A 15898-nucleotide genomic window follows, 5' to 3' on the forward strand; every position below is an offset into this window, starting at 1 on the left:
TAAAATCAGTCATTTTTAATGACTTCTATTGGTACATGTCATTCATTCAGTGTTTCCTGTCCTCAGTTTGAAGTCGAGATGAAATGTGACGTATTTCTGAGAGAAATATGATTTCCAGCGAGATTTTATTTTAGTTTTATCATTACTTTCAATTAATTTTTTTTGTTTTCATGTTAATTTTACTTAAATGTGCTTTTGTCATTTATTTTTATATGTGCTATTTAGGTTTTATTTGTTATTTTAGTTATTTAGTGCTTAAACTTCAACAGTTTTGTTTTTTTTTTTGCCAAGAAAACATTTCTACTTTTCATTTGAACTTTTTCAACTAATATTTAATATTATTTCAGCTTTATTTCAAATAACGTGTTTATAATAGTTTTAGTCAATGATAATAAAGTGCGTTTCATGAAAGAGTTGTTTACTATAACAAAAAATTATTTAGTTTTTGCTAAATCAAATCTTTATTAATTTAATAAGTAATTAAAGTAAAGTTTAAAAAAAAGAAAAGCAGGTTACAAAATTACATTTTTAAGATTACAAAAGATTACGAAGATAAACATTTGTTTTTTTGAAATAACATCAGTAATAATTCACAAGAACACCATGCATTAATGAAATACAAATTTGAAAAGAAACTTTCTGAAGTAAAATAACTGAGACGCTCAGATAAGAAACGATTTGTTCACATGATCTGAAGATGTTCCCGCGCCGGCCACACAGATTCTGTCCAAACACAGAAACATGATGCGCATTATTGACGTGTGCAGTGAATGTTCATTAGCTAGACGACACTGCACGAGATGAGAGATTAATGGAGTTAGTTGGAGGTCAGATGAGACTTTTGAAGAAAAGAATGAGAATAAACAAGAATCAGAGTCATGATGATAAACCAGTGGAGCTGAACGAGTCTCCAAAGATTCCAGATGTTTCTCCTGAAACTGAGCCGGTCAGAATAATGAACCCGTTTATGAGAGGCAGAATTATGAATAAAGTTCTTCCAGTTCTCTAATCTTAGATAAAGTTCTCAAATATTAGCAGAAAAATATTTGTACCCAATTTATGGAATGTTTTTTCGAAATTCTTTCAGTTGGAGATTTTTTTCTTTTAAATGTAACAACTTATTTCGGAACGTTCAGAGAACATTCGAAAGTAACATTCCCCTTGTGTTTGAATGAGGAAATGGAATGTTCACTTCACATTTGCACAACCGGGAAATAAGCTTCAGAGAACATTCAGAAATAGTGTTATTATTACATTCGCTGAGGATATTTTTGTTAGCTGCAGGTCATTGGCTGTTTTTCTAGGGAGAAACATCTGAGAAGTGGTTTGTCTTTGGTTGAAACGGTCGTTTTTTCACATGCACGCATGCAGGGGTTAAACGATGATGTCATACCTCCCCTAAATCGAGACCTACACTGATGTGGGACGAAAACTCCCGAAAACATGTCCTTTAAATGATCACAACACATGACAGGCCATGTTACTAATGCAGAAAAACTGTCTTTATCATTGAATCATTAGGCAGCGTGTGTGAGAGAGTATGAGAGTGTGTGTGTGAGAGTACAGAGGCGTATTGCATTCACTTGAAGAAAAAAAATCTGCTCTGTTTTTCTGAATTAACGAGTTAATTTTTCATGAGAAAAAAAGTTTTTGCTCTGTTTTTCTGAATTGAGTTAATTTTTCGTGAGAAAAAAACTTTTTGCTCTGTTTTTCTGAATTAACTCGTTAATTCAGAAAAACAGAGCAAAAAAAAAATTCCATGAAAAATTAACTCGTTAATTCAGAAAAACAGAGCAAAAAAAAAATTCCATGAAAAATTAACTCGTTAATTCAGAAAAACAGAGCAAAATATTTTTTTTTCTTATGAAAAATTAACTCATTAATTCAGAAAAACAGAGCAGATTTTTTTTCTCATGAAAGATTAACTCGTTAATTCAGAAAAACAGAGCAAAAAAAAAATTCCATGAAAAATTAACTCGTTAATTCAGAAAAACAGAGCAAAATATTTTTTTTTCTTATGAAAAATTAACTCATTAATTCAGAAAAACAGAGCAGATTTTTTTTCTCATGAAAAATTAACTCGTTAATTCAGAAAAACAGAGTAGATTTTTTTTCTTCAAGTGAATGCAATACGCCTCCGTATATGAGAGTGTATGTGTGTGTGAGAGAGAGTGTGTGTGTGTGTGTGTGTGTGTGTGTGTGTGTGTGTGTTACCGGAGTCCAGCGGCTGGTGGAGTGGTGAATGATATATGTTCATGTAGCGCTCAGGACTCAAGAGCGCCTCCATCTGGACCAGACGACACACTGCGGCCTGTGGAGGAATCACATCTGACGCGTCCTGCAGGACTTCATCTGGAATCACTGTAGATCCCTGTTCACACACACACACACACACACACACATCGGAATCCACATCCCTAACACTTTTTGATCACCCAAATGACATATTTCACTGATTTCAGTGTCTTAGCTCAGGCCTATGTGTGTGTGTGTGTGTGTAGTGTGTGACCTTCATGTGTTCTGCTGTGTCGAGGAGGAGACGCCCGAGCCGAAGAACCCGACTCAGAGTTTCGCTCACGAGCGTCTGGTCGTCTGAGTGGATGTTGCGCCGGCCGTCAGACCCGCTCTCGGTCGACAGTGTGTAGTTCCACTGCTGGAAGAGTCGGCGGTGAAGGTCATGGGTCACCAGCAGGATTCTGGGATTCCGGATCAGGACACTGCGGGTCAGAGAGACTGTGAACTCACACACACACACACACACACACACACACACAGCGACATCTCTCCTCCCTCCAAAACAGTCAATACAGTCACACACCTTCACTATTTCACACATGATCAGTTTATTAAAAACAAGACAATCCGTCTGTTAGACTCTCACACATGAATTATGTTGAATATCTGTTCATTTTTTTTAATATATTTTACTGGTCGTCACGTTTTGAAGAATATCTGGCTGTATTATGTCACAGTTTATTTTGCTCTCCTCGCTTACAGAAATGAACTATAGTGTCCTGATCACACTATCAAATATGATATCTGGTGTGTGAATAATGTTTGGTGTGTGTGAGTGTATGATCTTTAATAGAAGAGCGGTGTGTGTGTGTTCTCACGTGTGTCTCAGGTCCTGCAGGACACACACCAGCGCTTCAGTCGAACACTAATGCATGAAACACATCAGATTCACATCAGTCACTGTCACACGAGATATTCCACATAGAAATAGACATTCTGTCTTCATTTCTGCAAACCTGTGAGACTTTCTTTCTTCTGTGGAAACTTTCTAAAGTTTATCCGCTTTACACTGAAACTCTCAAAGCTCACTTTCTCATTCACTGTCACTGTATGGAGATATCAGCATTAAAATGAGACAAATATGCTCATTCAAAGCACACAATCACTAAAACTACTATAAATCTAATTACACAATATGAAAGTTCCTCTTAAAATGTTGCTTCACGATTATCTAAACAAAGAGTGAGTGAAAATAATTTATTAAAATAGTAATGGTAAATATAATACAGTAAAACCTGTAATTTGACCAAATTATCCACAAAGTATGAAAATATTACACACACGAATGCTAGCCGTGTAAAATAAAACAATAATCGTAATTCTCTGCTGCACTAATGATGAATGTGTCTGAATCGTTCAATCTGCCCTACTTAGTGAATGTCAATGAGTGCACTAGACAATCTACACACTAACAATACACACACACAACAATACACACATGTGAACTATACTAACTATATATATATATATTGAGCGAGTGAGTGAGTGTGTGTGTGTGTGTTTCAGACCTCGATGACGATCAGTGTGTGTTCAGGGTAAAGCAGCAGAACACCGGTGACCTCTTCACCTGGACGGCTCCTCTGAACTCTGACCTTCAGCCTCTCGAAGTGAACTGACACACACACACACACAGCAGAGAGAGCTTGACACCGGATCATACAGACATTCTGACCCTTTAATCATGTGATATGGGCTCGTGGATGAGTGTGTTGTGAAAAGAATTATTGAAATGAATCAGAACAGAATCTCCTCAAACCTGCAACATCGGTCCGGTCTTCGAGTCCACAGGAGAGCCGGCCCACGGCCACGATCCGGTGCAACAGGAACTTCTGACACACAGACAGGAAGTGATGTATGATAAACCTGCTGAGAACTGACTGTGTGTGTGTGTGTGTGTGTGTGTGTGTGTGTGTGTCAGAGCTGATGGGACAGACACACGATTGACCCTGACTACAGATCCACAAACTAATGCTACCATTCATTCTGTGATGGAAATTACATTTTTTACACACACACACACACACATATATATATATATATATATATATATATATATATATATATATATATATATATATATATATATATATTATTTTATTTTTTTGGTCTTATAAGGCTCATTTCATGGGTAGCATTTATGTAATATTTTCATAATTTATGTATAATCTGGCAGTTTGATTTGATTATGCACAATATTTACCAATACTTTTATTTCACTCTTTGTTAATAATCTTGAAGTAATATTTTTAAGATGAATTTTCATATTTTAAGACTGGAAGATTAAGTATGATGTACTATTATTTTTTATACATTTTATTATTCTTTTTTAATTTTGGTTTATGAAATTATTATGTTTTATATATTTTTCAATATGGGTTTCATTTATTTTTATTTCAGTTTTTAGTTATTTTACTTAAATCGAAAAGAAACTTGTTTAAGTTTCTCATCAAATATTTATGTATTTATTATAATTTGCGATTTAGTTTTATCTAGTTAACAATAACAACAACTAATCTGGGATAAGAGCAATATCAAAGTATCAAGGAAAAAAAATAATGCAAAAGTGCGCTAGTGTTGATGTCAGAGAATAGAAGAACATCTAGACACACACACACACACACACACACACACACCTTGACAGTCCTGTGTTTCTCCATCAGCCGAGCGAACAGAGACGAGGATCTGCCGAACCCTGAGTCCAGTTCCCGGGAAGACATGAGTGTGTGTATGAGTGTGTGTGTGTGTGTGTGTATGAGTGTGTGTGTGTGTGTGTATGAGTGTGTGTGTGTGTGTGTGTGTGTGTTTGCACTGGCTGCTAAGCAACATCAGTGGAGGGGCGGGACTGGGACAACAGTGAACCAGAGCCACGCTTTGATGTCGCCGCAAGGCTGTCACGTGGTTCATGGAAGCCCCAATAGTTCCAAAACAGACGCGGGCTGTCATGCTCTTCAATGGACAGACAGCAGCGATTGCATTATTAAACGGTAAATATAAAATAAAACGCACACCAAAGTACTTTTTAAGCGTTTATTGCATTTGGTTAATGTCAGTGTTGCATTTGGAGAGGCAGGGTGACAACTTAGATGTTTTTTAGGCTATATATATTTTTGGAGGGAAAAGCTTGTGTTCATGTTCGCATAGGTAGTTGCACTGGCTTTTAGCGACTCTAACTTAACTTTAACTTAACATGTCATTCATCTGATGATGGATGTCTCATGATATTTATTTTAGCAAAACTGGGATGTAGGTTATTGATTCCCGTGATCTTGCTTATAAATTCCTGCTAAGATCCTGCGTGTGTTTTCCCTCGTCTTGTGTGTGTCCGTCATGTTTGGCATGTGTCTCCGTCAAGTTTTGTTCCACTGTTAGGTGAGTTTTCTGTCCATGTTTATGTTTCTCTCGAAGTTTGTTAGTTTTTTCTCGTTATTCTCATTAAACTGCAGTTGTGTTCTCATCTATATTATACAGTTGCTAAGTTCATCTTTTCATGTACAATGCATGTAAGCAGACTCACAAAACACACACATCTAGTTTTCATCATGGTTTTGGCGCGAAATGAGAGCGACACCTATCGGTAAAAACTGTGCAACTGTAACAGGGACAGAATGCGTTCTGTTCAAATGTATGTATTGTTATAATTTACACAAAAAAAGTTTTACTTTCACATATATCTGATATATACTTGTCTTAGAATGGGGTGTTTTCCCTTTAATTGCTGTGATGTCATCGTGAGTCTGTAAATTTCCTGCTTTGTCTCCACCTCTTCCTCTTAAGCATGTTAATGCACTGAGGAGGTGAGTTATTTTTGGCTCTTCTTAATCTTAGTTAATCTTTACTTTAATAATTGGTTTTATGTTTATATTTTCACTTCAATGTATGCATACTGCGTTACTTTACATATCTGTATGGTTATTTCAGTGATTTTGTCCTGATTGAGTTATATTTTTGACTTTGATCTATGTATGTGGAGATGAAAACACATGGTGACTAAACGTACGTCACATTTGTTTTGTAGTGATAGGAGCGTCTCACTCAAGACTATCCTCTGTGTTTTGTGTATCAGTAAACCCCGTGAAACCGCCAGTGTCTTAATCTACACAACGCAGACAAGTATTATTATAATTGGTGTCGCGAGCCACCGGTTACACAACGAAAACTCATCCATTTTGTGTCCGAAATCTACACTCAAACCACTACTCCCTATACACCCTATGTAGTGGGTAGGGAGGAGAGCACCATATAGTGAACTCCCCGCTTTCGGACACGCGATCGTCTCTCGGCGCCGTTGATTGACAATCATTTTTTACGATCAGCGCAATGCATGATGGTATGTAGGGCTTGGGTTAGTGACCATCATCGGTTGTACACTACTTTTCAAAATGCATTCTGGCCTGGGATACATTGAGTGGACTAGTATAGGGTATAATGATCATCACTATACATTCGGACAGCACTACAAAATGGCGAGCTCACTATATAGTGGCTAGTGGGAGATCTCGGACACAGCCACAGACACCTTGCAAACCAATTGTAAATATAAGTGACGTCATTAAATCTCATTCAAAAGTGGACTTAAAGCTGCAACACCTAAGATTTAGATGCCGCTAGAGGGCGCTACATTCAAAACAACAACAATGGCTTTGCTTGATGACGACGTGGAGGAATGCGGAATGATGGGAACTGTTGTTTTCAACTCCACCGTGGATAAATCAGTCAGACGGTAATCGAAAATTAGTTGTCATGGATGAGGTAAAGTTCGATTTCTATAAACGTTGCGTTTAATGACATCCTTGTTTTTCATTAAACTGAAATAACCGCAAGAAAAGTCAGGTTTAAAAGTAAATTAGTTACTGTACGAGTCACTAGACGAAGCAATGGTGGAGAGGGTTTGAAGGGGCAGGTCTCTTGCAAGGAGTTGACGTGGCTGGTCCTCCTTGGTAACTTTATACAAAATAAAAAATCAATTTAATGTAGGCTACATTTGACACATCTTTTCATGTCGTGTAAGTAACCACAGCTACAGTTTCACAAAATTAACGTTAAGGGGGTCGCACACCGGACGAGAAGCTGCAGCGCCGCGCCACATCTTTAAAATTCGAACACATTATTATCTATAAGTGTACACTACACATACCGGCGGCGCCATTCGGCGTCTGTCCGCGGCGCCCAGCAACGTCTCAGGACCGTGTTCAAAATCCTGCTGCGCCACAAAGCGCCATGTACATAGTTTTATATAAAATTTTAATTATTTTTGTCTCAAATCGGTGCTAATGGATCCTGACTTCGCCCTATGCTGCAATATGCTTTTAGTTTTGCAGTAATTTACAGAAATCAGCTGCTTGAATGACAATTGCTGATGTTATCATTAAACGCGGCGCGGCGCTTCTCGTCCGGTGTGCGACCCCCTTTACAGCCAACAGTTCACATTCCGAGAAAAAATGAAAAGAATAATTGTGCTCCATTCCATAACAAATGCGCGAAACAAGCTGACGTTTGTTGCTTGATAGACGCTAACGTACAACTACAACTACCGCATTTGTCCAGGACTACACGTAGTACGAGCGGAAACCGGGGTAAGCGGATATGACGCGATTGACTGGCGACTCCCAGCTAACCCCTGCTCATACGCCCCGTTTCCTTCGTTAAAATCTCAATTTTCTCGCGATTTAAACATTGTTTGAATTTGAAACATTTGGAATATTGTAAGTTATCATCATAATAACTAAATATATAACACTGGCCTTGTGATTTTGGGATATTTTAATGCAAAAATCTTAGGTATTGCAGCTTTAGGTGTGTGTGTGTGTGTGTTTAGTGAATGCTGCGTAGGGGATGAAATGAAGGAAACCAGAGAACCCCAACTGTCATTCAATTTTTAATAAAAAAAGCTTAATAAACATGTTTTAATGTAATGTTTAAAATATAAAATGCCATTTAAAAACTGTAAGGGTGACAAATGAAGGAATCTCAGTGGAAAATCAACAGAAGTCGATGGATATATACAAAATCACAAGTTGGTTTGTAGTGGTCGTTTTAGTCTTCTTTTTTTTAAATTTGGGTTATTTGTCAGGGACAATATTCAAAAAGATCTGAAAAAAGTATTGTGTTATAATAACTCGACAAAAACATACAATTTTAGAAAATGAATGCACCAATAAAACCAGTAGCTACATAAAATGTACATATGAGCAGAAATATGTCAACAGTCTACACAAGACTCTGAAATGTGAGTAGTGAAATGTGTAAGAGACGTGTGTCAGGAAAAAAAACCAAAATAGCCAACAGACTAAAGACACACATGAACAGTGTGTACTGTGTAGGCAAGGCAAGGCAAGTTTATTTATATAGCACATTTCATACTCAATGGCAATTTAAAGTGCTTTACATAGAAGAAATTAAAATAATCAAAAGAAATCAGAATACAGAATACATAAAATGTACAGTAACAGTCATGTATTCAACACATTTATGAGCCATGAGTGTCAGAAACTCAATCTCTTCAATTCAAATTGATTTGTATAGTGCTTTTCACAATACATATTGTTTCAAAGTAGCTTTACAGAAAGTGCATTTCAGAGATGTACATAAAAAAAACCCAACATTTTAGTTGTGTATTTTGGTATCTTTACCTCTTACACAATCAACACATCTTCTATACAAACTTCACACCCAATGCTAAATGTACCTTATACAATGCTCATCTGGATTGAAGCAGCAAATATTATTCAGTGTAAAGAGTAACAAAATAACATGACATCATTTAATATTTGAATCACAGCTTACACAGTGTTTTGACATCGACAACCCAACAGCATTTTACCTCAAACTTGCGACTAGTTGACTTTCTAATGAAGGCACAATCGACATTAACACACTGACTAAATTGTATTCGGAATTTTAAATATTTTTATAGCACGTTTTAATGTAAAAGTGTTCACGAAATGCTACTCAATTTGCAAGATTTGTACTTATGTCATTTTGCACGGTGCACTAGTCTGCATATTCTTGTAGATTATGTTTTCAACAAACATGTTTTCCACGATAAGTCTCCTGCTAACGTGTTTTTCCTCAATAACAGGAAGAACACAAACGGCACCAAAAAAGATCAAGTGGTTCAACCGAGAGAAAACTGAAGTGGCGTTTCTCGAAATATCAAGGTGAGCGCATTGTTAATCTGTCATTGAGCATATATTCAAGCAAATGAAGTAAATCATTATTTAGGCAGTAATTATCTCCATTGATTGTGTTTTGATGAGTGTTATTTATTCTTTCTTGTTTTTAATCTCTAGGCCTTGCAGTCATTCTGGACGGGGACATAGACGCTCTGTTCAGGGCAAGCCCAACTCTGAAAGGTATCAAGAACACACCCGTTTTCATGGAGACGCGGTGTGTGTGTGTGTGTGAGACAGAGAGGAAATGCAGCTGAACGACCCCGCCGCTCTTACGTTATTTGCTCTGTGGAAGACATTGACAAACACGAAAACTAAAGACATTTACTCTAAAATTTGATTTGAGTTAGTTTTGCCAAACACACATTGCAGTTTTAGTTAGTTATCGTTTTTTTTATAATGCCTTGTTTTTATTTTTATTTCATGTTTTCCCCCCTAATTTTTTGTCTCGTTTTCGTTAGCGATTTTAACCTTGCTAGTCTTCACTAGCTTCTGCCGCCACCGCCTGGCCTCCCACTGGCCATCGCCCCCTGCAATCACTGCCCAGAATGCCGAGTGGTGCGGAAGCGCTTTCCCAGAGTCAACATCCTCCTCCAATTCACACAGCCTCTCGGAATCATACTCCCTCTAAGACTCCCAATGGAGCTGAGACTCCCACCATCTGTGAGGCAGACACTTGAAATTAGTCTGCCAATTGAATTGAGACTCCCACTGCCCACTCCCAAAATCTCAGACATAAACACATTTGTTTTGCTTAACCTTTTTATGTGCAATTTAATTCTAAAACCAATCTTTTACTCAGACTTGACTCAAACTTAATTGACTAAGTGGACTTGAACCCACCACTAATTTCTGGTTTATGATTTAATGATGAAAGGGCAATCTTGTCATTTAAAGATTAACTGAATTACTCCCAACATAGCAGTCAACTAAGTGTGAACCTCTCTAATCACAGTAACCATTATACTGATAAATAGGGCTGGGCAAAAAAATCGATTTTTCGATTAATCGTTTTTTAAAATGTGTTCGATTCAAAATCGATTCTCAACGGCCACGAATCGATTTTTTCCATATAAAGGGCTCGCGGACGCGGTGCTGCATCTTCTCGTCTCTCTGCACTATAGCCAAGCACTGCAGCTGTCGATACACACACGCGTTCAGGAGTCGGGACATGACAGAATATTCACTTAACAATCGGGCCAGCATTGCATCGTAACCTATGATCGTAACTAACGTTTATCATTTTCACGTCTTTTTGTGTTGTACAAGTAATGTTAAACCATCCCGTGCTCGCGCACTCTCAGAGATGTCTTTCACTGCGTGCACAGCCTAAATCCGCCTCACAAACAGCTCGCCAGAAACAAAAGTTTTGTCCCTGGATTATATCTCTTTAACAGTTAAAACACGCGACATTATGTCAAAACTCTGGTCTTGGTGAGTGACCTCCTAAAGACAGTCGGTAATGTCTTAAATTAGCATTAAACGCGTGTAACAGAAAGTTAATGAAACAGTAATGGATTCGCACACTAGTTCTTAAAGTGAACGCAGCCATTTGTGTCAGTCATTAATTCTGTTGTCATAACAACAGAATATAGTATTAATTGTAAGCAATCAGAATTAATAGCCTTTGTATTTAATTCAGTCTAGACTAAAAAGACTATCCAGTGTTATTTTACATTGGATTACTTTATTCAGTTTCTGTAGTATTTCTGACATACCCAAAAAACTACCCCAAAATGTCTCTTAATTTGTGTCTTTATTCTATTGTATTTATTTGTGTTACTTTTTTCAATTTAATTCAAAGATTGAAATCAAGCTTCCATACATAAACTCTTAAAACAAAAACAAAAAAACAAAATAAACAAAAAAATTACATTACCATTTAGGTAAGATCAATGTAAAAAAAAGTCTAAATATTTATATATTTATTTATCTATCTTAAACATAAAATAACATGATACTGTTTGATCAAGCTGTGCGACTGTTCTGACTTTTTTTGCATATTGCATCAAAATCCTGTTTATTCTTTGTATGCATTTAGTGTACCTAAAACAAAAAGAGTTTTATATGCAGGTTTATAGCTCTTAATTTCTTTGTATTAATTAACCACTAGTAAACTTATGTCCACTGTTCTTTTTTTATAAATATAGGATTTGTATTACATCTTCATTATAGTCGAATCGAGAATCAAATCAGGAATCGAAATCGAATCGAACTGAGAGCTTGTGAATCGAAATCGAATCGAAATTGAAATGTGAATCGATACCCAGCCCTACTGATAAAAATAAATATATTCTGCTTTCTTTTTCCAGTGTTTCAGACTCCCACGTGCAACTCCTCTACGAGTAACACCACATCCGAGAGTGACACCGACTCAGAGAGTGACTCTTATTTTGAGACTGACGCTCAACCACCATCTGTGAGGCAGACATTTGAAATGGATGTTCCTATAGAATTCCCTCTGGGACTGAGAGTGAAGTTCACACTGACTCTGAGACTGACCCTCCCTCTGATATACGCAGTGCTTTACAACTGGTACTGGATCTAAGATTCCCACTGCTTCTGCATCTGAGAATGCCTCTGCACTATGGAGTGCAGTATGGAAGCTTATGTGACACTCGCGATTGCATTTTCACGAAATGCCCCGCAATGGATGTAGCAAAATTCAATGTGCACATTGAAAATGCAATCCGAGCCGACCACGCCCCCTCCTGGCCTGTCAATCACTGCATCAAGGCGGGCCTCGGCAACAACAGGTAAACACAGCGTATGGCTATATTGGTGTTTTGAGCTGTTGAAAAAATTGAGCTAATACGAGCATAATCATTTAGATCAGAGAAAAGGTAGTATTTCCGAAGATTATTACGTGTATGTAGGCGATCATTTCTGTAATGCATTTTCATTTTAATTTTGCCACTTATAAAGCGTTTCATTATGCATATTAAAACTAGTGTATGAAATTGCAAATGTAAATTATGTCATTTCATTTTTATTTTGCACCAATCGTTGCTAGAATGGTAATGTAAAATGTAAATTTAAATACAAAATGCAATGCCATTTTACATATCACATTGTCATTTTGCATATTACATGTCAAACTGAATAATGCTACACATAAGCTGCACTTCCCTCTTAGTGCCAATGGGGCATTGTTTAACCACTAATCATTAAGAATAAAACCTGGTCTGGAAACCACATGTTCATTTTCTCGTATTTGAGGCGTGGTTTACGAATGCCCAGAGCCGTATTAGTGGGTGCTACGAATGTCTACCAAATGCGCCTGTGCTCCCTCCCTATTCTGTGATTGGTTCCCTATTTCAGGGGAAAATTCGGTTGATGGTGTGCAGGCTGCATAAAATCGCGCTGCGGCAATGCATCATGGGGAAACCCAGGCTAGTCATTAATGGTCATATAAATAAAATCAATACATCATTATAAACTATAGAGCAGGGGTCACCAAACTTTTTTCTCTGGGGGCCACATTATCGTTCCTGACTGTGATGGGGGGGCTGGGGCTATATAAAATAGAATTGTGTGACCAAGACCAAACTGACCGCCAGCAGGCCTCATTACTAGCCTGGCACAGCCATATTAGTTTATCATTAATAGTTATCGTAGTAATCGAGTCTTCACACTTTGTTTTAATTTGAAATACCACCGATTTCCCATTTATTTACTTTCGAATACAAATAACATCAAAGCTGTCAAGCTAAGAAACATCTGCCTAGTTGAGGTGATTGACACTGGTAAGGGTGAATGAAAAATTATAAATTATAGGTAGGCCTGTTAATATTAATAATAATTGTGTACAGCCCTTAATAAAGGTCAAATAAATAGGCCTGAAAAATAAATAAATAAATAAACATTGAAATTATAACAGCAACATGAGTAATAGAACTAGTCCGCTCTTATGCCTATCCAGGTGAGCATGCTCAGTAAATCAAGGTGAAAATGAAATGAGCAGTAGGCTAAAAACTAAATCACAACAGTAATACAGAATAGTGGGAATCAAAATCAGTAGGTGAGCTGGATTTGTACTTGTTGATGAATTGTGTCTTTGGGATAGGGTCGGCAACAGCAATCTCCTCTCTTACTTCAGGGTGCCTTCTGGAGCCCTGGCATGGAGGGATGACGTTAACGGCGCTATTTTTTTAATCGTGCGATTGACAGTCTTTTTGTCCTAGCAAACTTTGTAGTTTTTTCACATGCTTTTTTTTGACCTCGTCAGTATTTCTTTCACCCTTTTATTGATAGACAGTGTTACATTGTGTGATAGATTATTTATAGGCTATATGTTAGTGTGAAATTGAACACTATTCCAATGTTATTTTCAATAATAATTTTTCCACTTTTCCATATTGATAAGAGCATTAAAATGAGAAAAAAATAATGTATCAAGAGGAAATTGAGACATTTAGAATAGATAAAAATGTGCGATTAATCGCGAGTTAACTATGACATTAATGCGATTAATCGCAATTAAACATTTTAATCGTTTGACAGCACTAGAAAACATACAACTAACGTTTTCCTTTTTCTTCAGATGTGAATTGATATGAACAAAGTACTCCCTTTCATTTGCTAAGTTCTTGCATGAACATAAGTGGCAGCTAAATATAGACAAATCTTTTAGTGTCTGACTTCCTCGTGTAGAATGCACTCTACTTTCATGTACAATTAAAGCAGTCCATGTCTTAAATGTGGATGGGCATTCAGAATACGTACATGGATAACGGCTTGTACGTCCAAAGTGTGGATGTTGGAGTTTATAATGGTTTAGTAATGCCAATCTACTTTGAACTGCTACTGAGCCCCATTTTCACTGCCACGTTCACTGGAGGGAGACAGAAAAATAAAATGAATTAAATTTAACATTTGCATAGAGAGGAATACTGAAAAAAGAAAAAGCAATCACAGGGTTCCTATGCAGTTTGGAAAAGTATGGAATTTGATTTGACTAATTTCTAGGTCTGGAAAAGTATGGAAAAAATAAATCAGAGTATGGAAAAATATTGATGTTTCCAGACTATTGTGCCTATTTCGTTTTCTAAATATAAAATTAATCATTTCTAAATGTATATAACATGCAATCGTCTTTTTCATGGCGTTTGGATTAGGCTGCCAGCGAGCGCTGCCTAAAGATCGTTTTTACACTTGATCTGCTGGAGTCTAGGTCTGCAGTGATTGGTTGTTACGTTGTTAGGCAGCAGTTGCCATCACCTCAAACAGAGTTTGACTAAACAACTACACATGACTTTAGCTCTATTTTCTCATTTTCTCGTTAATTGTACATGAACATCACTTCTGTTTCTGTAGGGGTTTACTGTTATTTAGATTGACAAAATGAACAAATATTGCACCGTTTTAGCATTGCAGTTTTAATAAAATGCTGTGCTTTGAACCTGACTGGGTGCATCAGTAGCTACAATTTTCAAATTTAACATGATAGCATACACATTTTGACTCAGAGTGTAACATACTTGTCGGTGCTGATAGCATTGTGGGTAAGTGCGTCACCATGTAGCGCCGTTGTGCTTCAGGATCATCTATATACTTCCCTATTCTAATTAAAGGCAAAAACGCCAATAATAAATCTTTAGAATGTAATATACTTGTTAGCGGTTGAATTTTAAAACAATTTATCAGAACAAGGTGGCGGTAATACTCCTAAGCGGTAAACAGCCGGTAACAAGAAGTAGTCGAAGAAGAACGTCCTCATCTCAGTTCTCGCGCGTGCGTTCTGGAAATCTCTTCAATTCTCGTCTCAAGGCCCATAAGGAAGTAATGGAATAGTCTAATAAAGTCGTTATTTATGTTGTTGTTTTTTCGCACAAAAAGTTTTCTCGTCGCTTGATAAACTTATAATTGAGCCGCTGTAGGCACATGGAATATTTAAACATTTTCTTTAATGACTTTATGGGCCGTCAAGTGCTAGTTAATCCCTTGGGAAGTCTATGGAGGAGTGATCCAGCTCTCAGATTCAATCAAAAATATCTTCATTTGTGTTCCGAAGATGAACGAAGGTCTTACAGGGTTGGTACAGCATGGGGGTGAGTAATTAATGACTTAATTTTCATTTTTGAGTGAACTAACCCTTTAATCAATTCCATTTGTGATATTTTGTGAAGTGTGCGTTTGTTGGTCTGTGTGATGCGAGTGAATGTGAACAAAACTTTAAATCCTGCATTTTAAAATATGCTGTGCTATATCCACGGTGTCATATTCATATCATTTTCACTGTATGCTGTATGTAAAATTAGCGTTACCTTGTGACGAACATGATGTTCTGAATCCTGAGTCACATGATGCACTGAGTCACATGATGTGTGGAGCACATGGCTTAAAAGAGTTTGAAGATGGCAGTTTGGAGAGGCCTTGTGCAGTGGGAAGATGTGGGAAGTTAATCCCTGCAAAAACCCTGTGAGGTAAAAGGA

At 37.1% G+C, this 15898-nt stretch overlaps 1 protein-coding gene and 1 long non-coding RNA gene across 3 annotated transcripts; one reads left to right on the forward strand and one right to left on the reverse strand.

The window, feature by feature from the left end:
* Positions 1–551: 551 nt before the first annotated feature.
* Positions 552–5056, reverse strand: tex47 (testis expressed 47). 2 transcript variants are annotated; one of them, XM_039651064.2, is made up of 8 exons: positions 4929–5056; positions 4052–4124; positions 3804–3907; positions 3114–3160; positions 2510–2717; positions 2215–2371; positions 1394–1448; positions 552–723 (listed from the first exon to the last, which is right to left on the reverse strand). In XM_039651064.2, exons 1-7 carry the CDS (start codon positions 5010–5012, stop codon positions 1411–1413), a joined length of 711 nt encoding a protein of 236 aa, XP_039506998.2. In that variant the 5' UTR covers positions 5013–5056; the 3' UTR covers positions 552–723; positions 1394–1410. The 2 variants fall into 2 exon arrangements, with proteins under 2 accessions (XP_039506998.2, XP_039506993.2); XM_039651059.2 differs by lacking the exon at positions 1394–1448.
* Positions 5057–5166: 110 nt separating this feature from the next.
* LOC148971557 (uncharacterized) lies at positions 5167–12748 on the forward strand. The gene is made up of 4 exons (XR_016147153.1): positions 5167–5279; positions 9374–9452; positions 9585–9647; positions 11777–12748. It is a non-coding gene; the product is annotated as an uncharacterized LOC148971557 (long non-coding RNA).
* The last annotated feature ends 3150 nt before the right edge of the window (positions 12749–15898 follow it).

Source organism: Pimephales promelas, chromosome 17 (genome assembly GCF_988280905.1).
Source record: "Pimephales promelas chromosome 17, fPimPro1.hap1.1, whole genome shotgun sequence".
Taxonomy (NCBI): domain Eukaryota; kingdom Metazoa; phylum Chordata; class Actinopteri; order Cypriniformes; family Leuciscidae; genus Pimephales; species Pimephales promelas.